Raw genomic sequence first — 24,119 nt, 5'->3', positions numbered from 1 at the left:
CAGATCGTCATATGGATTTAAAATTATTTGAAAATTGGAGGCCAATGACCATGTAATGATGATGTGGCATCATAAATACTCCACTAAACCTTAATTCTAAACTAGTGGGGATAAGCTACATGAATCCTTTTACTCCATTCCAACTGGTTTACGGTCATATTTTCTAAAAAATGTTGAGATATCAAGTGGAATATAGTAACATCAGGTGCTCCTCCATATAAACCCACCGATCACAGAATGACTGCTGTAGGCTATGGAAATGATACAGTGAGGTTTTCCATGCCGTAAGCCATGACATAAGCAACCTTTAGATCATCAACTTGAAATCTAATACAGAGTAAGATGGTCAGATGAGAAATGTCAAATCTCAAATCACAGTCTATGAGAAATTAGGTTCTGCTTATATGAACTTCGCCATGCAGTTCACTTGATTGTATGATTTATTATAACCTACATTATTAACTAAACATTCCAAAAAAAGAAAATAATCAATATTTCTCTGCGTCATGTGTGTTCTCACCTCCTGCTCTTTGCAGGCAAACAGAACCTAGAATATTTGTGCATTGGACTTTACAATGTACCAGCAAGTGGTAAAAGGCTTACCCACAATGTATTGGCAAAAGGAGATGCAATTCAGAGCAATTAAGAGTCAAATAGATAGTCAAATAAACTCAATTTCATCACTCAAATCAATGAGAGATGAGATCCTACACTAATGCTAGCTTGCTACAAACACAAAAGCACTATAAATCCAAATCTTTAAAACAAAATCCTCAAATTAAGGACCACAAAGAACCTTGACAGCCTGGAAAAATACCAAACTTCCATTATCATCAAGAAGACCCACTTCTGGATGGAGATCAGAGAGCAACATGGCTACTATGTTTCCTTGCATGTTCCTGTTTTGCCAGCTCATGATCACACAAATTCATAAGCTATGCATCACTATACAAATATCATCTGGGCAGACAGCGAAATAACTAGAACAGAAGATCGGTCTGATCATATATAGCAATGGAAAATTGTGGTACCCAGCATGCCACCGGATAGAAGTATTGCTAGCATCACACTTAGCAAGTGGATGATGGCAAGAACCAAAGTATGAGAACCTGAACTACTGTCAGCCCAAACCACTCAAGTCACACACATTATCTTGGAGTTGGTGGCACTAACTTTCAAGGAAGTCCTTGTCTCAGATTACAGGCAATTGGTTATTCATAACGACTAATGAGGATTTCATTACCAACATAAAGACAACATTGGGCTGTTGGCCTCCAGAAACCAGGAAGTCTATACCTCCAACATCAAAAAACAGCATTCTCCAGTATAATTCACAAGTTCATCACTAAGGTTCTATCAAGTCAGAAAATCTGAGTTGGAGAGATTGTAGAAGTTTACCATAATGGAGGCTATGTCTTCGCAAAATAACAAGCACATGAATTTAGCTAAATGGTAAACTACCATGGGATCTCATTTGGCATGCATTCTTTTTGCAGGCAGCAAGGCATTGCTTAACATCACTAGTGCACTAATGTAGCCCCAAGAAATTTAGAGCGCCCCAAGGAACTACTGTGAAGTCCAGCACAACTAATTCCAATACCAACCTACTAACCTTCGCCAGATATGACTAGTTATGGGCCATATTGTTTTCTATGGCCCCTAGCCACCAAGATATACTCGCTAGATGTTGAGGATGTCAGAAGAACCAGTAATTAATCAGTGCAAGAACCCAAGTCAATACACATTCAACATTACCAGTACCTACATATTATGTCATACCCCAAAGTGGTAAACTTATATTTGCTAGCCCTTGCCACAAATTGGAGTGAAGCACTTCTCTTCCCAACTGTTGACTGAACCCAATAAGGTAAACAAGATCTAGTCAAAGACAGGTCTCACAAATAATAATAAATAATAAAAGGGTAAGGATATAAACGAATCATAATTAATAGAGGAATGATAAACCCTTGCAGTTATGAAACATAAATTACCATCCTGTTATAAAATCACCTTAATCACTAAGCAATAGGAAAGCCATAACATAATTACTGAGACATAGTCCTGTTGAAACAATCATAGTTATTATTGCTATCCTTACATTCCAGTGAATTGCTGATAGCCTGATACCATAACTTATAATTTATAGTTTATATATGTATGAAAAACTTAAGCTTATACTTTTTAAGCATTGGTATACTAAATGGCTAAGGAACTATTCTTTCAACAACAAAAACAACCAATATTCTCTGATGAATTCTCACGCAATTTTCCAATTTGGCAACTAATTGTTGTTATTTATATCATAGAAAGCTAAGTTTATAATTTCTTACAAGGTTTAATAGCATAAAAATTGTCAGTATAAGGTCGCTGATATCTAGTTCAGTGAAGAAATTGGTTGGCTGAGAGAGTGCTTTTAAAATCCATATTTCTAGCAAGAAACTCAATGATTACATTCACCATTGTTGCTTAACTATAGCAGCCAACATATTCTAGCAAATAACAGATCAATCTGAAGGACTGAAACAATATCTATTCCAACTTTTAGAAGATCTAAAGAGCCAAAAAGATGGTTTACTTGGCACTGCACTGATTAAAGCAAGAAATAAAACCAACAGGACTTGAATGTAACCATTGATAATGAGTCTTTAGTTTGTCCTCTTAGACAACCTTCTTCATAATACATTTCTTTATTTAATAAACATTATAATCTTCAGCTAAGTTCTCACCTTAATTTTTAACATACTTTATCTGATGTAATACAAAATTGTTTTTTTTTCTGATAATTAAATTTTTATTATGACTAACTATTCACTTTTTATAAGGATTTTAAGAAGATTAACTAATTTCCCTCTAAACTAATAAAAATGCAATGTTGATGGTTCAGTTGATTACTAGCTTTTTAATGATATTCAGATATCACATAGGACCAGGAACTGGAGATCTTATCAAAGTCTTGACAACAAGACGGTTATGTTTTTTAGATATTAAGGCCCTGTTTGGGGGAGCTTTTGGAGGGCCAAAAAGCACTTTCTGGCCCTCCAAAAGTACTTTTAGGAAAAAAAGTGTGTTTGGTAAAATTTCCAAGAAGCTGTTTCAGCTTTTGCGGGAAGCTGAAAACAGCTTTTTGGCAGAAGCTCAATTTTGGAGCTTTCCGAAAACGCTGTTTTCAGCTTTGTCGGGAAGCTGTATTTTTGACCAAAATACCCCCATTTAAAAGTTTCTTTTTCCTCCCAAAAATCTCAATCCCACCGCCTCTTTCTCTCTCACCATCCCCCCTCTCTCTCTCTCTCTCCCTCTCTATCTCCTTCTCCTCAATGCCGTCGGCCCTCCTTTTTTTTTTTTTTTTTGGGAGGCAGCCACCACGCCGGCCACCCGTGGCCGCGCCCCCCAGCCCCCACCCGAGCCCCCCGCCGCTGCGACCCACCACACAGCCCAAAAAAAAAAAGGAAGGGGAGGAAGGGGCCGCCATGGCCGCAGCCTCCCCGGCCGGCCCGCCGTCTCGGCCCCCTCCCGAGGCCCTCCCTCCCCCGCGGTCGCCGCGGCACGCCGTCCCGGCCCCCTCCGAGCCCCTCCTCCCCCGCGGTCGCCGCGGCACGCCGTCCCGGCCCCCTCCCGAGCCCCCCTCCCCCCGCGGTCGTCGGGGCCCGCCGTCCCGGCCCCCTCCCGAGCCCCCCTCCCCCCTTGGCCGTCGGGGCCCGCTGTCCCGGCCCCCTCCCGAGCCCCCCTCCTCCCGCGGCCGCCGCGGCCCACCATCCCGGCCCCCCTCCCGCGGCCCGGTCCCCCTTCCGGCGCCGCCGGCTTCGCGGGAGAAGAAGAAAGGAGAAGAAGGAAAGAGAGGAAGGAAGGAGAAGAAGAGAAGAAAAAAGAAAAGAAAAAAAAGAAGAAAAGGAAAGAAAAAAAAGAGAAGAAAAAAAAAAGAAAAATAAAAAAAAATAAATAAATAAATATATATGTATATAAATGAACGAATAAATAAATAAATAAAATAATAAATAAATATATTTCAATGAAATAAAATAATAAATAAATAAATAACTAAATAAAAATATTAGTAATTATTTAATCAATTTTTTCACCTAGTTAGAAAATTTGTTAGAGAAATAAATGGTCATCAAAAGAGTAAAAAAAAAGAGTAAAAAATTAATTTATACTAATAATTATAATATTTTATACATTTATTATTGTATTATACTATAAATATAATATAATATAATATTATGTTATGTTAAATAATTTAATATTATTTTAAATTATTATCCTATAGTATACAATGTTATAGTACTATATTATAATAATATTATGTTACATTATATTAATATTATACTATATCATATATTTATGTATTAATATATATTATATTTTATTATGCACTATTGTATAATACTAGTAATGTCCTTTATGGTCATTTTGTCATACAAAAGTACTTTCTCAGTTTGTTTACCAAACAAATGTTAAAGTGCCACAGCACTTTAGAAATGTAGTTACCAAACAGCAAACAGCTTTTTATAAAAGCTCTACTTCCAACAGCTCCCCCAAATAGGGCCTAAATCAATCATTTCAAAAAATACAAGCAAGCCATACATGCCCCACTAAATTAGCTATTGTATACAATCCCCATTGCGATAGATCAAATCCATTTACAACATATCACTGAGAAAGGCCGCTCAATATCATTACTGAACAAGACAAGCATAGGATTTAAGACTTCCAGTTCCTAAGAGTAGCATATCAATTAACTTCTTTCCATTTATACTTAAGGTTAAATACTTATAATGCAGTCAAGTTATCCACTAAATCATGCAGATGATTGCCATAATGCAAACATATGCCATTCAAATCCAAAATAAAGATGGTAATTGGAGAAAAAAGGCGCCAAGAGAAGAATTATCTGAAAACATTAACAAACTTATCACAACTCCATACAAATGGGAAAGGAAGGCAAGCATATCAGACACATGTAAAAGTAGTAACAACAGCAAGTCTGTAGTGAGCACAAGTCATTTTTCACCTTCTGATAAACATAAACAGCATACAAAAAGGAGTTCATTTTTCACTACTTAGAATTAACTGACCACTATAGTGCCAACTCTAGAGTCACCAGTATACCCTCCAGTGGAATAACTTCAGAAGAATGCTCTACTTCCATAGAAAACTCTAGAGCCAGTCCCTTTGGCTGCTGGCAAATTTTTCTCAGAACCAGCATTAGCATTTTCAGTGGTGGGGCTGCTACTCTCGATATCCATTGGAAGTTTCATTTTGGCCAATGACTCTGTGAACTGCTGCATGCTTTTCATATACAAATCAACAATGTCCTTTTGATCAACGGTCTGCTCCGGCTCAATGTTTATGCTGATCATAGGCTTCATGAATGCACTGTCCGACTGCCCACCAGAAGATGAATCAGCCTCACCTTCAGTAACTTCTGCACTCTTATCCTTCTGGCTCAGAGATGATGTAGCTGCCGAGGGACCAGAGACAGACTGAGAGGAGGTGGGAAGCACCACAGGAGATTCAGTTGTTGAGACACTGCTTACAGGAGTGTCATTTTTCAAAGCTCCAGCAGAATCAAGACTACTGTCAGTTGACAAACTCTCGACAATATGGACCCCTGCATCACCATCTGGGCGGTTGTCATTCTCCAAAGTAATCAAGCTCTCTGAGCTCTGGGCATCCAAATTGGTGCATTGGATCCCAAAATACTCGGAAACCATCAGCTGATTTTCATTCACAATCTTCAAGTCAGGGAACTCGATTTTATCATACGCGCAAGGGATCGCATCATCCTTGTCCAAATCTGGCAAAGCAACATCCGGAATCACAGAGGCCGTGGGAGCTGGAATGGGCATAACCTCCGGTGATGAACCGATGTAGGAGAGCGATAATTGAACAAAACCAGCCGGTGAGTGGAAGAGATCAGTAGAAGAGAGGGAGAATTCCTTCTCCAACTTTCCATTGGTGATGACAACCTCTGAGAGGGGCACCAGAGCAAAACCCAACAGCTGGTCCTCAAGATAATTCTTCACCCTACTCAGCATCCAGACCTCACATTTGAGAGAAGAGTCAATGGTTCGGACATTGAGCTGCAGATTCTCATTGAAGACCGGGTTCCTTCCTCCACCATTGATGATCTTGGTCGAGACAGTTGCTTCGGGGTCGCTGGTCAGGCATATCTTGGCATAAACATCTTGCTTGTGGTAGATACAGATGTTGTGGATGTCACGCGCCTGATGAATGAAGACCTCGAGACAGCCAATGAAACCCTCAGGGGTTGCCGCCATCGGTGCAGGCTGCTGAGGGGCAACTTCACCGACGAAGCTGGTAGAGTTCTTGTTGACAGGTTCAGGCCTAGGCTCCTTGAGCACGGCCGTGGCAGCAGCTGATTTGGAGCATGGTGAGAAGGGTTGGGAGGACTCCATGAATTGAATCAAGGAACTGTTATTCCTGCAATACCAAATCAAACGAAGCCCAATTTTAGACTATATATGGGTATTAAAGATCCGGGTGCTGAGAGCATATATAAAAGAATTTGCAAGAGTTAATACCAGCAGAGTTGCTCAACCTTATCTAAGATTGCAGAATTAAAATCAAAACCACATTTGAAACATAGAAGCAGTAAAATTTACAAAATTTCCTTGACTCAAAAATTGGAATTTGTTAAGAAAAACTGATGTTTCTGATTTAACCCACCTAATTTTGCTAATGAAGCTGATAATTCGAAACCCTAGCTAGGAGAAATGGGAGAAATCCAAACTTTTGAGCCGCCCAACTCCAGAAGCTCTCAGCTTGGGATTTTTTGTATAGAATCCCCATAATCCTGAACTCCTTCCTAGGTTTCAAATTCCTCAAAAACACCCAATTTCCAAGGCCAAAATCGAATTTTGATGCCTTCCAGGAGATTCCGGAACTCAAAGTCCAAAACACCCTAAATTTCCAGAAACGAACTCAACTTCCAAAACCCTAAAACAAAATCCTTCCAAAACCAAAACTCCGAAAGAAGGGAGCAAAAAAACACAAAAAAACATCTCGGGCCAAATCAACCCGAACACGGATCCCATTAAGAAGAAAAAAAGAAAGAAAGATTTTTTCCAATTTATCGCGACGGAGCGAATCGAAAAAGCAACACCAAACGGCAGCAAACCCCGAAAAAAGCCTCACCTTGGGCCGCGAAGAGACCACCACCACAATCCGAGGAGCGAAACAGGGTAAAAGAGCAGGGAAAGGTCTAGGAAAGCCTCATCCTCCAAGGGGGCAAAAGATATAAAAGAAAAGAGGGGAGGGACAAAGGAGGTGCTCAAAGGCTGAACCAGTCTCTTCGCTTTTCCTCAAAAGTCAAGAGATTTCAGTATAAATCTAGGAAGTCTTTAAAGGGCCAGCTCGTGACTCAAGGCCATTAAAGAACTCGAAAGAGGAAGAAAATAGTAAACAATTTGGAGGATTAATCCGGAACGAGGACGGTGCTTTTGAAGTGGGGCCCAAAAGTAAAACCCTTTCACACTGTGTCCTAAAACCCTTTCACACTGTGCCATGCTCCACTTTCTAGGTGGTATTGCCGTTTTAACTTGTTTATCTTTTATTCCGCTCGTTTGAGTCCCACTTGCACTTCCTTCCAGATAGATTTTAAGATGACTCTCCTTTCTGTTTTAGTTCAATTACCCAAAATACTTAGCATACATAACCCAAAGATATTTAGCATTTCCAAAAGAAATCTTCTGTCATGCATGATCTATACCATAAAATGTTGTGCAATACTTGATATCCACCATTAAAAAAATTGACAAGGCTTTACATATCTTATTTAATGCCGTCCATTTTTTGATAATAGCTATCAATCACCCAAAATACTTAAGGGCTCGTTTGGTTCGCGGGAAGCATTTTCCTTCCTAGGAATATGATTCCTGGGAAACAAATTCCTAGGAAGAGGATGCCTAGGAAAGTATTTTTGGCATGTTTGGTTGACCATGGGAAAGTGACAAATTTCCAAGGTGCTTATGTTTGGTTGGCCATCCACTTTCCTAGGAAAGTTATATATAATTCCTATTATGCCCTTAATAAAAATTAGGTTTTTAATGCCTCTTTAATGCTTCTTTAATACTGAAGGGACTTTTTGGGAAAAAGTAAAAATGAAGTGATTCCCGCCTCATGGGAAAGTAACTTTCCCATGTTTCTCATGGAAAAGACTTTCCCATGAAATGTGGGAATCACATTCCCATGGGAATACAACTTTCCCTTCTCTCTCCTTTGAAAACTCCAACCAAACAAGAGGCATCTCATTACTTTTCCGTTGACCACACTTTCCCCCCTTCTTTTCCCGCGAACCAAACGAGCCCTAATATACATAACCAAAAAATAATTAGCATTTCCAAAAAAAATTACCGCAAAATATTATACAATACTTAATATCCATCATCGACTGTTAAAATAAAAAGCTTTACATACCTTATTTAATTGCCGTCCATCTTTTGATTATTATATAGCATTACAAAAAGTTTTAGCTTTTTGGAGGTCAAAAGAAGAGTTAGCTACCTAGGGAGTCGCCTAGTGGAAAAGCCAGAAGAGAACGACGGGTTTTGGAGGGATGTGGTGTCGTCTATTGTTGGCCTTGGACTTGGCATGGTCATGGATAAGCAAAAGCTGCCGTCGCCCGTGGATAGGGGTCGGTTGTCAATTTGACTTGCCCGGTTTGGACTTTGGTTAGATTCGAGACGGAAGAAGAGAAGATAATATCGTGAGTTAGGGGCGTGGCCTACTTCATTCTTTTTAACTTACATGCGTTAGAAATTTAGAATGTGAGACCAGCTAACCCCAAGTCTCATTAGCATGTATACATTCAATTCATTATTTGATAGATTAATGAGAGTAATGCTATGGCCATCAGTTTCATGCACACAAAAAGCTCGGCATGTCATGTCATAATGGGAGACCTGGTGACATTCACATTAGTTTTTACAGGACCAGCAGGAGTTGGTGAGGAGTCGCGAGGCAGGCATTACCACGTCCAAGCAACTTTTCACATGAATGAAACGGACGTCTCCTAACACTTTTCTTTGGCAATGTTTGTTTTTTACGATAAATAGGAAGTAAAGCATTTGTTTCATTTTGTAGACTTTTGGAAGCACTATGTGCATCTTTCATAAGGTTTGCAACTTTGTTTTTGTTCTTAGTGGCTGCGAACAAAAAAACTTGATGGCAATAAATCGTGCTCTTTTTCTTTTTGTTTTCTTTGCCTGTTGAGATAGGTAAGCTACACTGCTCTTCTATAAATACAGCCTCACACATCAGAGTATGGCAAATCCCTCACCAGTACACGAACCGATATGGTACATGATGGGAAGCAAAATGGATCGTCCTGCTCTAGCATGGAACCATCCAATTTCTGCCGAGCAGACCTAAGAGCTGAGTAGGCCAGGTCTCAGTCTCGCTGAGAGCCAGGCCGACCTCGAACCCTATCAAAGGCCGAGCCGACCTTGCCAAAAGCCATACCCTATCATACCTGCCAAGAGTCATATCCTGCCACACCAGCCAACGTCATGCCGTGCACAAGGACTGTCCAAACCGTGTGCGTCAAGCGAGCCCTAGCCTTGGCCACATGCCACTTGACCAAGACCATCTCCTTCCATAATAAAAAAGAATCATACCTCAGCCACCTGGGCACCCTTATGAGGACTAAAATAAGCCATACCAAAAACACTCAGAGATTTTTTTCCCAAAAAATGATGGATCAACTCTAACTTAGCCATTAGAGGGCCTTCGCCGGAATCCCCGGCCAAGGCTTTGTGCAGGTACTCCAGAGCGCATGAGGTGGCTCTCTTTCTCCATCCCGATCGGCGTCTTCTCGGCTTCCTCCGGCATGGTCACCCTCAGGCCAAATTTCAACCCCAATAGTACAATTTCAAAAAATTGATCTCATATGGTTGCCTACATATACAGCAACGCAATCCGCAACACTATTGTCATGAGCTGTGCTTCATCACATAGGTTGGATGAAGCTTACGTAACTAAGGTGCATGGTTACAGTTCGGTGTATGAGCGCAAGATAGGGCATTGTCATACATGTGAAACAGTATCTAGTGGCAAATATGATAAAAAATGTAATTATTAAGGTTTTCACCAACCAACATGATGGCAAAAAGGCTTGATTAATTGAACGGAATTGGTACCAAGGATGGCTTGTAGGGACCATCAGCCTGCAAGATGGCTATTAGAGAAACCCTAGCCCTTGACCTTGACGCTGATGGAGTGGATGTAACAAGTGAGAGCTTAGAGAGGAGTTGAAAAGGAGTTGGCTGAGTGGTTATAAGACATTAGTTAAGGTGGCTCATCGCTTGGCCCTTTTGGCTTGGCTGATGGTCCAAACAACTATAAGCACGACACCTTTTACCCTGAACATCAAAAATTACATTTGAATGATGTAATAAACTGCAAAACTCTGTGCTATCAACCTCATTTCCCTTTGGCAAATTGCTAGCAACCAAGAAACATGGAGAAATTTATGTGGTTTGTATTAAATTTATTCGAGGATGCCATATCCAACTTGAACTAAATAAGAATATTAGCCAAGTATCTGGTTTGCTTTGTGAATCCAAAACTATTCTTAACCAAAGTCAATGAAGGGATGTGAACTCATTAATCTAAACCAACAACAACAACACCTCCAATCCAAAATAGCTAAGATTGTCGATTATGCTCTATAAAATATGGACCAAATTTGACCTAATATCGTCAAATTAAGAAGAATTCTATTGATTTGTAATGCACAAGAAGAGTGAAAACTTGACCTGAAACTATAGTTTGGATCAAGTAGCCAAACCTAATCCATACCCACATCTGGTATTGTGTAACTTTCTTCTCCTAAAAATAGTTTGACCATCGACCGGTAGGTTGATGATATCCAATGATGACTTTGACTGACCTTGTAGAAATATGTGCATGGTTTGATTTAGTGGACATGTTAAATAACTCAAGCATGGTGGATCTAGACATCATCCACTCCATTGATTGAGGAGCATGTAATTCCTAAATTCAAAGTTGCTATTTAAATATCAAAGAGAATCTAGACTCAAAGGCTTAGGAAGTCAAAATAGCAGGAAGTCCTCGTAAGGATTGACTAGTGTGCTCCAAGGCCTAGGTAAGCACATACATCATTAGGAGAAACAAACGGGAAAGCACCACATTCATCTACACAGATGAAAGGGAAGCCTGGGGTTGACTTAAGAGCAGCAAGTTGAGAAATCTGTCCATTATTAAATGTGCATATCTATTAGTATAAAAGATGCCATCTGTTTGGTCATTAATAAGTGATTATTTTTAGGATAACTATAATGGAGTAACTGTATAAATATCCAAACACAAATCATAATGAATTTTTTTATAACAAAAAGAATAGAAGAGAGAGATGGGAAAGTCTATCATCATCTCACTTGGTAAGAATAACAGTCTATACACCATAACTTCTTGACAATACCATAATCAAGTGGATGAGGAGCTGACTTCTTCTTGTATTCACAACTGCTCGAGTTTATTTTATGGTTTTCAATAGGTAACCATGAGTCGGAGGCTGGACTTGCGTGCATATGTTTAAATTCATAATGATTTACAGGCTTGTCTGGAAGTCTAATTAATAATAAGGTTGTTTGGTTCGTTACAACTAGAAATATAATATGATACAAGTTGCATGCAAGTGGAATCATAGCTATTGTAGTTGCATGCATCTAAATCTTGATAGCTTGGATACAATTATGATTGTTGCAAAACTTCTTTTCTAGAAAAGCTGCAAATGAGAATTACAAGTATACAAAACCTATTTGGTTCGATTATCTAAAATAGATATGATTACCCTTTTAATAGGTTGGTAAATATGCATCCACCCCATGCTTATTTCTAATATAAATATATTATTATAATACAAATAAATATACATCAAAATAAAATAATTATCAACAATATTTTATATTGCAAGATCACTTTTTAGTTGGGCAGCAGTTAGGCCTGAAAATACATCGGATATGGATCAAATATTTGTATCAATATGTTTTCAACAAATATGAAAATGAATGCAGATGCTAAATGAATATCAAAATTGATATCCATATTTGTTCTTAACGAATATGGATAAGAACTGAATATTAAGTATATTCATATCTATTTTAAAAAGTTACAAGTATAGATTGGATATTATTTGGATATAAATTAGATTTGAATTGACTTCGATAATAAAAAATAAGATAAAGGACATAATCATAAAGGATGGAAGTAAAATTTACTATCAAAGTTGCAGGCAATGCATAGTAACAAGGTAATAGTCTAAGACGTAATTATTAATTTTGACCAATCTGTCCAAACATCTAGACCAACAATCTAATCAAATAATAAAAATACATAAAAATTAAAACTATTTAAATACTGTTGTTACTGTTCTGTTGCAGCATAAATAAAAAGAATCATGAATAATTTGTCATGAAAGAACTTAAGAAAAAAGTTTATACAAATATAGAAATACGGTCAAATAATATTTGCCCTAGTAGCAAAAGAATGAACCAACCATGGTGGCCACGTTTAGCTAATCAAGCCCTCGGATACAAGGATTTTTATCTAAATCTGACTCACAAATCAAGTACCGAAACTAATAGAGTCGATAATATCTAACATGTTTTTAGCCCTAGCAGTAGTCAAAATGATACCAACAATGATGGTCATATTTGGCTCAAGTGCATCTTATGAAACAGCATTAGGATCTCTTATGGTTAACCACACTATGAGAACCTAGGCGACCATTACCATCCATGAGATAAAGTTCCTCTTAGACATTCTATCAAATAACAATTGAATGGCATCTATCAAACACATGATCATGTGGCATCTATCTTATGGTATTCCAACATCATGATAAGCCAAAAGACAATAACTTAGACAAGCATTTTATCACAAAAGTCCTTTGCCAAGGTTAGATCATCATCATTAGCATAGCCGACAACCATGGTGTTAGATGAGACCACATTTCTCTGAAGCATTTCATTAAATAGCTTGAAACCATGTTGGAACCAAAATGAGCAAGAGCGCCAAGGAAGGCATTGTTAGTAATCTATTTGAGAAGGTGTTTATACCCTATCTTAACAATCAAAATGGCAGCAGATAGTAACTGTCACATGGATCGGATTTTAGAGAGCCAAATATGCAAAGTCACATGACCCTTGCCGGGCAGAGTAGAGTTTGGTTGCAGCAAATTGTGCCAAGTATAAAAATAAAGACCAAACGGATAGGATTCTACTAGAATATAAATAATCAAGCTGAAGATAAAATTATACTTGTACAAGCAGCAGGACGAGAGGTACAAAGTATCCCAAGTTGCAGTTACATGGCATTGGGATCATGAAAGTCATGAACTATCAAAATCAATTGAGATCTTGGCGATAAAGATAGTTACAAAGACTAGCAGTTGTATTATGGTTATTTTATTTTAGTTATGCTTTAGTTATCATGTCTTTATATAAATATTAGAATTATATTGTATACGAAGGATCTTTTGATAATCAAACCAATCAGTTTTTTATCTTTATCTTAGTCATTTTTCTAGGAAGAAGTGTAACTTAGCTTTCATCACAACCTAGCACTATACCTTGACCGTAACCCGATACTACATCCTTCTACTATAACCCAACACTATGCCCTCATCCATTCCCATGACCATCTTCTTCAAGTAGTGGTGAGATAGTAGCAAATGTTCTTGAATGTTAAGGCATTTAGACCCACGCTGTTCTCTATTCTTCATTTAACCCACATCTTTCTAGCTAGCTTGACATCAATATCATGTCCATGCATGCATCCGGGTCTCATCTAGTCATGCTTGGTGGGTGTCTTCTATCTTAACCAACCGAGCTCTCCAGATATTCCGACTTTCCTAGCTTACCTGAAATAGGACAGAAAGGGCAACAACAGAAGGGTAAGAGGTTGGAGGTTGAAATAGCTAATTTGCAAGAGAAGGACATTCGATCAAGAGGCTTGAGTGCTGCTCAACATGAGATCCTTCTTAAAAAGCTCCGGGATCACAATAGGGTGATGAAGCAGCAAGAAATTATGTGGAGGCAGAAGTCTAGAGTTTAATGGTTGAAGGATGGTGATTTGAATACCTCCTTTTTCCATCGAACCACAAGTTTGTGTCGAAGAAGGAATAGAATCAAGAGGGTTATAACTACAAAGGACAATGAGCTTACCAATGATAAGGAGATTCATCAGTCCTTTTAGCAATATTTTTGCTGTAATTGGAATCTAGCTCTTTTATGTACAAACTTTAGTTTACCTACAATCACAAATAGTTCAGAATAATGACCTACATGTAGCCGCCATTTCAGAGAGGGAGATTGACCAGGTGGTGGCAAGTATCTTTTTAGATAAAGTCTATGGCCCTAATGGGGATCTTTCTTTAAACTCTTTTAGCAAAAAAATAGGAAGAATGTCATAGAGGCCATCAACAAAATGTTAGTCATAAGAAGGATTCCCAAAGGGGGGAACAAACTTACAGCACTCTGATTCAGAAGAAGGTGGATTCTGATTCAAAAGGATCATCGGACTTGATGTAGGCCATTACAAATATTTAAGAGGATCACTAGACTCAATGTGTATCGCTTTGGCCACTATGAGTATCTAAGGAGATCACCAAACTCAAGGTGAACACTTTGTCCACTACGAGTATTTAGGAAGATCACCATACTCGATGTGGATCATATTAACCACTACAGATATCCAAGAGGATTAGCAAACTCATTGTGGATACTTAAGCCAGTACAGATATCCAAAAAAGATCACCAAAGTCGATGTAGATCACTTTAGCTACTATGGATATCCAGAAAGATCACCAGACTTGATGTGAACCAATTTAGCCACTACGAGCATTCAGAAGGATCACCATACTTGATGTGGACTACTTGGCTACTACGGGTATTTACAAAGATCGTCGGACTCGATGTAGATCACTTTAGCTACTATGGGTATCCAGAAAGATCACCAGACTCTATGCAGATCACTTTAGCCACTACGAGCAGGGCTGGACAAGATCCAGAAGCAAGATCCACTACATCAAAAAGCCGAATTGCATGCCAAACTTTTGAAGTTCATAACTTGGTCATACGATGTCCGATTGAGATAATCACTTTTTTATATAAAAAATGGATAGTTTCTCAAGATTTGTAACTTTGGGCCAACCTCCTAGGAGGTTGAATCGGGCTGAAATTTTATCATTTAGTTTTCAAAATAAGCTAGTTAAAATTGAATAATTTTTCGAGATCTATAACTTTGGGCCAACTCCTAAGGGTTGAATCGGGCAGAAACTTTATCATTTAGGCCCCAAAATGGACTGGTCAAATCGAAAGTTTTCTTTTCGGATAAGACTTTGATCGGGCCTAGCTCTCTATCAAAGAAGAATTAGGCGGAGTGATAGAAGACAGAATTGATGTAGAAGTCGAGATCTACCTTTTCAAGAATTAACATTTTTTTCTAGAATATTGCTATTAGTCACATTTATTTTAGAATACCTAGTCATATTCAAACTAAAAGAGAAATCTAAACCAATTTGTGAAAGGATGGACCTCACTAGTATTATAAATAGGGGCTACGTACCACAGATTAGAATGTGGAGAATCAATGAAAGAAAAAAGAACTTAAGCCTTACTTTCAAAATTCTTCCATCTCCTTCTAGTTTTCTTTTAGATATCCGAGTTGAATGGATTGAAGAAATTTTTCCTTCTTGGCGATCAAATTAAGTTGGTATCAACTCCATGCTCTTACTTGATGGAATTCTAACTTGATCTAATTAGATTAAGTTGGTACCAAAGCTTCAGTTCTCTACATCTACGAGAGTCTTAGTTCATGGACTGAATGCATGAGAGATACAAGTAGTTAGGAAAAGGGCTATGTTTGTTTGAAGTATATTGAAGAATAAAGACGAGTACGATTGCTAGCTCTACCTCGATGGATGATGAGATGATAGAATGTCTCACACAATTAGAGGAGAAGATATCTTCAGTGCTAAGATCGTGTCTCGATTGGCGACGCTTTCAACACAAACACCGGCAATTCTATCTTCGAGCAAAACCAAGTGGTTCATCCATGAGGGAGGGAAGCAGGTGCTTTTCCATCTTCATTCTAATTTAGCAGAAGTTGAATCCTCTAAACAAAAATAGCTTTAATCTAGAAAGATCACCGGACTCGATATGGACCATTTTGGCCAGTACGAGTATTCAAGAGGATCACTGGACTCGATGTGGATCATTTTAGTCCCTACGAGAATCCAAGAAAATCACTAAACTTAATATGGAACACTTTGGCCACTATAAATATTTAAAAGGATCACCCAACTCGATATGGACTATATTGGCCACTATGTATATGCAAAAGGATCACTAGACTCGATGTGGATCACTTTAGCTACTATGAGATCTAAGGGGATCACCAAACTCGATGTGGACTAATTTAGCCACTATGAGTATTCAGAAAAATTACCACACTCAATATAGACTACTTTGGCTACTACAAATTCTAAAAAGATTATTAGACTCGATGTAGATCACTTTGGCCACTATAGGTATTTAGGAGGATCACGAGACTCGATGTGGATCACTTTGTCTACTATGAAAATTCGATGTGGAATATTTTGGCCACAATGAGAAAGGCTGGACAAGGTCCAGGAGCAAGATCCACTACATCAGAAAGCCGAATCACATGCCAAAATTTCAGATGCCATAACTTAGTGATAGGATGCCAGATTGAGATGATCTTTTTTTTTAAAATTAGGTAGTTTTTTGATATCTACAACTTCAGGCCAACCTGAGATTGAATCAGACTAAAATTCCTTTGTTTAGGCCATAAAATGGGCTAGGCAAACCCAAAGTTTTTTGTCAAGTAAGACTTTGACCGAGCATAGCTTTCTATCCAAGAAAAATCAGGTGGAGTAATAGGAGATAGAGTTGATATAAAAGTCGGATCTACCTCTTCAAAAATTTTAGTTTTTTAAGAATATTTTTATTAGACATATTTATTTTATGATAACTAGTCATATTCGAACTAGGAGAGAAATCCAACCCAAATTTTAAAAGAGGGGGACCTCACTAGCATTATACATAGGGGCTATGTACCATAGTTTAGGATGCGGAGAATCAATAAAAAAAAGGGACTTAAATCCTACTTTCAAAATTCTTCCATCTCCTTCTAGTTATCTTTTAGAAATTCGAGTTAAGCAAGTTAAAGAAATTCTTCTTTCTCTTTGACTGGATCAGATGCCAAGGAGCTGAAAGATTTCCACCCCATCAATTTATGAAACAACATCTACAAGATGGTTGCCAAATTGCTGGCTAACAGATCAAAGGTTTGCCTGCCAATGTTGGTCTTGGAAGAACAGGGAGTATTCATCCAAGGTAGGAAATTACTGATAATATTATCATTGCTCAAGAAGTTCTTCCCTTCTTGCAGGTAGCTCCGAAATCAAAAGGCTCTGATGATGATTAAAGCCGATATGGAGAGGGCTTAGGACCGTGTAAAATGGAGTTATCAATTGGAGGTTCGTAACCATTATGATTAAATGGACTGCAGCTTGCTTGTCTGATTCTGCCTTTTTGGTGTTAATTAATGGCAGCCCCACCCTTTGGTTTGGTTCGACCTTGGGCTTAACCAGTGATGTCTATTTTTTCCTTATTTGTTTTGTGTTTAGAAATGCTAATGAGAAGAATTCAAGTAGCCATGGATGCAGGGGAGTCACAGGTTTTCAGACCTCTACAAACGGTTCAAGATTTCCCATCTTATGTTTGCAGACGATCTCTTGCTTCCAATAAAAGCTACAATTAATAATGCAGAAGCCCTGAAGCATATTATGCTTGAATACTGCTTTCACTTGGGTCAATCTGTGAACCTTCGGAAGTCTCTAATCATTTTCAGCTCTATTTTGGCACAGAGCATTAGAAACAATATCAGTTCTATCTTAAACATAAATACTCATTCAAGGACCTTCAGGCACTTGGGCACCCCGATGGCAGGTAAAAGATTAAAGGCAAATGGCTTCCCTCCCTTATGTAAGAAAATCATTTCTAAGATGAACGGGTGGAAATGGAGATTCTTGTCACGGGCAGGCCGATATACACTGTTGAAGTCAGTGTAAAGTGTTGTAGTTTGTCTTATATTCTCTTTCACAGTTTGCCTGTAATTTTCAGCCATTGCTGCTTTCTTGAAGATTGAAGTTTGACCTAAAATTTTCAGTCATCCCTTCCCAAGTATCGAGTTGGTAGATTAAGAACAAATTTATTCTTTTGACATCAATCTAGTATTCAGAATTTTGATCATCCCTCTCATACGTGATTAGAGCGCTGCTAAAAGATGAAAGGTAGCTATCAAGTGGACCCATAAATAGCCCTGTGGATACTAAAGTCTCTTTTCATCTTCTACAATACATTGATCCCCATTCTTTACTGTTCCATAGAGAGCAATGGAAAGGAAATTGATCCCCAATCACAGGATGCCACATGAGAGCATATCAAGTTTCCTGTTCAAATGATAGCGTTGTCCCATAGCTTTTAGGTGAAAACCCAGCTGGAGTTGCAAGGAAGGACATGGAATCCCAAAGAGCAAAGCCTGGGGCCATCCATGAGAGCAAAACCTCGTCGGAGGCCCGACACCATCTCTTCATTAATCTCATAGAAGACTTCATATATCTACGGAAAAGCTAATATTGCAGCAAATTGGATGGCCACTTACATGACAAACAATACCGAAACTATATTTTGAGATTCAACAGCGGATCCTTCTTAATTCTTAAATATTTTATTTTCCTATTCTCATGGATGTATGGTGTTTTTAAACCTATATATCTAACCAAAAAAAAGAAAGGTGGGCGGTGGATCCAAAGCATCCCTGGATTCCATCTCCTGCTATCTTCCAAATGGACCACATGTGGGCGACCATAGGCTCGCCGGCCTTTCTTCAATGCTATGAACACCAGACGAAGTAAAAAGAGTCACAGTTAGCATAAGGAAAAAGTGGACGCCATCCTGCATTCCCTGTACGGAAGATATCGTTGTCCCACAGCATGCTTAGGTCCAGATATGGAGCTTCAGGCAGGAATTGGCAATTCCAAAAGCAAAAGAGTAGTACTGAGCCTGGCTTCACATGTTGCTATGCGAGCATCATCCCCCTGTACTCTCGGGTGAAAAAAAGTTCTAGCTTTTTACGCATGGAGTTCTCACATGGTCGTATGAGGCCCACCAACCTGAAAAAGAGAACTGCAATTGAGAAAGCGAGAAGGATACTGCCATGCTCCTCTTGGGAGTATCATAATGCTGGTTTACCTCCATTGACCACCTCGGAGCAATGGGTTTATAGCCGCCCCATTACCATCCACGGCTGTTTGTTTTCCTTGCATGATTTGATGAGGCCAAGGGGCTAGCTCGGTATTCAATTAATCCTTTTGTGTGGCATCAATGCTTGCAACTTTAGACTAATTCGTTTGTTTTTTGGGTGGCATCCGGCATGAATAATTTTTCATCTGCAGCCATGACCCTAGCTAAAGCTATTGACAAGGCAACACATTTTTGTTGCGGTCTGGAGCCGGTGTTATCCCAAGGCTCCTTTGAGTGGATCTAGCCCATTATTAAATCTGGGAGACGTATGAGAGTGGACTAGTGGATTGATCTTATTGACCCAAGTGGAGTTGAAGTTAGCCTTGTATCATGGCTGGGGATGATGAGTCATGAAGTTGATGTTTGTGGTCCTATGCAACGCCATTTTCAGGAAGGATGTTGATAGCAATATATTTATATATATATATAGATCTTCATTCAGATTCAGTCAGATCTACATTGAACAATAAAGGTCCATATTAATGTTCCAAACCATTGCATATGATCTATTATTTTTAAACTGGTTACATACTAAAAATCTGTCCATTTTTGAACCATTTGATGCATAGATTAAGAGCTTTTGAATTGTATGATTTTTAGTATATAAATAATTTAGAGGTATTAGATCGCATCCCATGACTAAAATTATCAATATGGATATGACCGAATTGGATCTCTATTGTTCAGTATAGATCTAATTGGATTTGAGTAAAAATTTACTTGAGTGTAGCCCGGTCTCTATGATAATTATATATATAATTATATATATAATATAATGTTGTGGAAAATTATTTAGTCATCCGGTTTTATGCTCATTATATCACTTACGGCACAGCTAAGCTGTAAGCACAGCCTGGCACCAAGTCCTTTTGGGGCCTTATCACTGTATATCTATTAATTCTAGATTTAAAAAGTAGATCCCCGCAACTAGATTCCCTGGTTTTCCTAGATCCACTTCATTATTTATCTCTGCTGATTGCTGATTTCAATAGGAGTGTTCTGATAACATAACTCCGACCATTTGCAGTGTGGGATTAATATAACGTGGTGCATCTATTTGAGACTAGAATTTTATAGAAAGCATGACAGCTTCATCCTGCCCAAGTTTCTAAACAAAATTTTGCAGCCATAAAGAGCTCTTGATGTTGTAAATTATAAGGATAGGGTAATCAGTAAACAAAATTTTTCACCTAGATATAGGTCACTCGGTATCCTTGTCCTCGGGTATGCTGGTTCTGGCAGCATTAGATAAAGAGGCTCTGCTTGAAGACATAGACTCTGACCCAGGTGGAGGGAGAAGGGGATTGTCGGTGCTCTTACCATTATTATCAAAACTACTTCCTAATTGCCAGGTGGAAATAGAGGAATTCTAAAACTCTATGGGCATCAAAGTAAGAAGATATCATCTCGCAGACATTAATTTGGTCCTCTGCGGTCAACATTGTCGGAGCCGACAGTGGATGGCTTAGACCTCTTAACAGTTTGGTTAATTTAGAAAAACAGAGAAGAAATGATGTCTTTCCTCTCGAACCCTCATCTAAGCAAACACTAAAGGCATATTTGGTTAGAAGAAGTTAGGCTCTGGAATTGTTGGAGTCAGTTCCATTCATATTCTAATTTTAGAGAAGAATGAAAATACAATAATCTTTCAAAATTCAATACCAACTTTCATCTAATATTCAAATCCCATTCTGACTATATATATATACCCCCCCATGGTATTAAAGTGTGATGAAGACACTAGTTGCAATTAGAAAACAAAGGCAGCAATAATAAAAGTATTGTTAGGCTGTTGATTTGGTGGACCAACTACCAGAACCATCATTACTAAAGCCTGGCAACAATGCTGTGCTGATTTGGAATCAGTAATCAAAGTGGCTGCTTTCAAATGATGCCTCTCACACCCTTTTCCCTTAAACTCATATTATATCTCTTAAGATTTTATTATGATGTTGTACTGGTTATGCCCCTGCTTATGCTCTCAGTCGGTGGGGCGGCCTTCATGTGGACCCGACAAACACCCATGGATGTCCCTTTCTTTGTTCCCGTATCTCATGTTAATTATCTTAATTATAACATCCAAGATAAAATATTAATTCCTCAAAGCGGCCTCATGTCATGGTTTAGAGACGATAATCTACAGTTTTTTCAGAAATTTAAGGGTCAATGGTTCATATGAATTTGTCAAAATACTAGGGGATAGAACATAGCAATCTCGCTGGACAGAAACTAGTTGGAGAGTGATTAACTCGGACTTCAAGCTAAGCAAAATGAGTATATAGAAGAAGAATCCATTGCACACTTTTTTGATCAATAACTAAACAGCAGAATTTGGATCGCAAAAATCCAAACCAAAACCAAAGGTTTTCATAACCAAATCCTCTGGGAAAAGCCCTTGCAATCCATACACATTAACATCATTAATTAAACCCCCTATTACTAAGTCCACTCCATCCCTAAAAGACTCGTCAACCTTCAGATCAGAAGTCTCCTCCCCAACTCCAACCTCACAAACAAAATATTCACACAAAACTACCTCCCTATTTACATAGAGCACACACCGTAATAAACTACTACAATTAACGAACACCCCGTTCCACTCCACCGGAGGCTCATCTTACTCTCCATCTCCTCCGCACCTCTCAGCCAGCCACGTAACCCCAAAAAAAGATTCACAAAAGGGTTCGCTTATTGAAACAGGTGGTGGAGTTACCGCTGCCGTTATGGTTACCGTTAGTACCTTCCCACGCCCGGCGTAGCGCCGCCGTCCTGCCGTTGCTCCCGCAGGTACCCCAGAAGCGTCTCCGCCTGCGGAACGACATGACACAACTTTGGGTGCGAGTCTTCCACAAAAAAGAAAGGGAAAAGAAGGGCGGCGAAGTACTAACCTTGTGCTTGGCCCGGGCGGAGCCGGACTGGGAGAGGGCGACGAGCGGCGGGATGGCGCCCTCGCGGACGAGAAGGGCGCGGTTGCGGGCGCTCTCGGCGCAGAGCTGGAGGAGGGCGAGCACGGCGAACTCCTTCCCCCGGGCCGGCCCGTCCTCGATCGCCTCCACCAGCGCCGGGATCCCCCCGGCCTCCACCACCGCCGCCCGCCCCTCCGGGATCGCCGCCAGCGATCCCAGCACCACCATCGCCTTCTCTGCCGTCCCCCCTCCGCGCTCCCCCACCAGCCCCACCAGCGGCCCCGCCACCCCCGCCCGCACCGCCCTCTCCTTGTTCTGCCTCGCGGAGCACAGCTTGTACAGCGTCGTCAGCGCGTCCTTCTTCCCCCTACTCGACCCGTGGAGCAGCAGCGACACCAGCGGCGGGATCGCCCCGCATAACCCGATCGTCGTCCGGTTCTCCTCCACCATCGCCAGGCTCAGCAGCGCGCACGCCGCGTTCTGCTTCGCCGCCGCCGTCCCCGTCCGGAGGGCGTACACCAGCGGCTTGATCGCCCCCGCCGCCGTGATCGGGACCTTGTTCGCCTCCTCAAGCGACAGGTTCAGCAGCGCAGTCACCGCGTTCTCCTGCGTCGCCGGATCCGCGCTCCGGAGGAGCGGGATCAGCGCTGGGATCGCCCCCGAGGCACCGATCAGCGCCCGGAAATCCGACCGGTGCTTCGCCATGAGCCTTAGCTTCGCAGCCGCCGCCCCCTTCGCCTCCACCGGCGCCGCCACCGACTCCAGGCGCTCCACGCAGGCCCTCACCGCCGGCTCCAAGCTCTCCACCGCCGCTGCGCTCTCCGCAATATCCGAGGAGGAGAATCCTGACCCGAGCACCTCCAAGTCGTCCAGATCCGACGGCGAGCTCTGCGGCGCCTCCGATATAGGGATGATCGAAGCCAGCCGCTGGAGCTCTCCAGATATATCCGAGTTGAAGCTGGAGCACTCGGAGAAATCCCGAGAAAGATCGAGGAGATCGCTGGCGTCCTCCGTGGAGGCGGATTTGGCGGCGTCGGCGGAGCCCATCCCCACCGCGAGCTCCCGGAGCTTGAAATCCACCACGGAATCCGTCAAATTCTCCGACACCGCCGCCGAGTTCCCACTCGCCGGAGCGTCATCCAAGGAGCAATTCCGGTCATCCTTGTATAGATTGCACCTCACCGTCCTCATCGATCGCCCATGGGACTTCTGGATCCTAGTCGAAGAAGAGCAGGGGCTCTGCGACGAAGGGATCTGGGATTCCGCCAGCGATACCATGACTTCCTAAGAAGTCTACCCCGTTCTGACGAGCGAGAAGAGGAGAGAAGGATCAGAAGGGAAATTTCCAAGGGAAATACATGGAGAATGAGCTCCAGTGAGGGGCGTTAATGGAGATATGGGAGGAAGGACGGCTGGACGGGTGGTTGGACGCGTCGGCGCTGGGTAGAGGGAATGGTTTTTATTGTGGGGGCGTGGAGGGAATTGACGAGAATGGGCTTTCGGGTTACCAGTTGACGGCAAGGGTCTCGACGCTCGTGTGCGGATTTGAAAGGCGAGTAGTGCAGTGTTCGGAGTGTTTCCAGGAGGAATCTTTGGGGAGGTGGTGGCTGCCGCTGGATGGTGGGCGCGTGTCCGTTGAATAGGGCGCTTGGGATTGCCGTGAGAGGCTCTTACTCCCGAGGATCCCCTGCTTCCGGTCACACAGCGTCTAACGGATCGTCCTCCACGGATGTTCTACTGACCTGGCACGTGTACTTCACGTAAATATTGATCTGGCGGTGAGAAAGTTTTTTTTTTTGTTGTTAATTAAGCTTAGAAGTGCAAATAGTTCGGATCAGAT

General features: G+C 40.7%; 2 protein-coding genes across 3 annotated transcripts; both read right to left on the bottom strand.

Annotated features, from left to right (window-relative positions):
* Positions 1-4,872: 4,872 nt before the first annotated feature.
* LOC120111053 lies at positions 4,873-7,414 on the bottom strand. Of its 2 annotated transcripts, none has more exons than XM_039127395.1 (2): positions 7,156-7,414; positions 4,873-6,441 (listed from the first exon to the last, which is right to left on the bottom strand). In XM_039127395.1, exon 2 carries the CDS (start codon positions 6,414-6,416, stop codon positions 5,124-5,126), a length of 1,293 nt encoding a protein of 430 aa, XP_038983323.1. In that variant the 5' UTR covers positions 6,417-6,441; positions 7,156-7,414; the 3' UTR covers positions 4,873-5,123. The 2 variants fall into 2 exon arrangements, with proteins under 2 accessions (XP_038983323.1, XP_038983324.1); XM_039127396.1 differs by lacking the exon at positions 7,156-7,414 and adding an exon at positions 6,688-7,120.
* Positions 7,415-21,650: 14,236 nt separating this feature from the next.
* LOC103713360 (U-box domain-containing protein 4) lies at positions 21,651-23,837 on the bottom strand. Its single transcript, XM_008800258.4, has 2 exons — positions 22,262-23,837; positions 21,651-22,181 (listed from the first exon to the last, which is right to left on the bottom strand). Exons 1-2 carry the CDS (start codon positions 23,555-23,557, stop codon positions 22,107-22,109), a joined length of 1,371 nt encoding a protein of 456 aa, XP_008798480.2. The 5' UTR covers positions 23,558-23,837; the 3' UTR covers positions 21,651-22,106.
* Between the last annotated feature and the right edge of the window lie 282 nt (positions 23,838-24,119).

Source organism: Phoenix dactylifera, chromosome 6 (genome assembly GCF_009389715.1).
Source record: "Phoenix dactylifera cultivar Barhee BC4 chromosome 6, palm_55x_up_171113_PBpolish2nd_filt_p, whole genome shotgun sequence".
NCBI lineage: Eukaryota > Viridiplantae > Streptophyta > Magnoliopsida > Arecales > Arecaceae > Phoenix > Phoenix dactylifera.
This window is presented reverse-complemented; position numbering and strand designations above follow the sequence as displayed.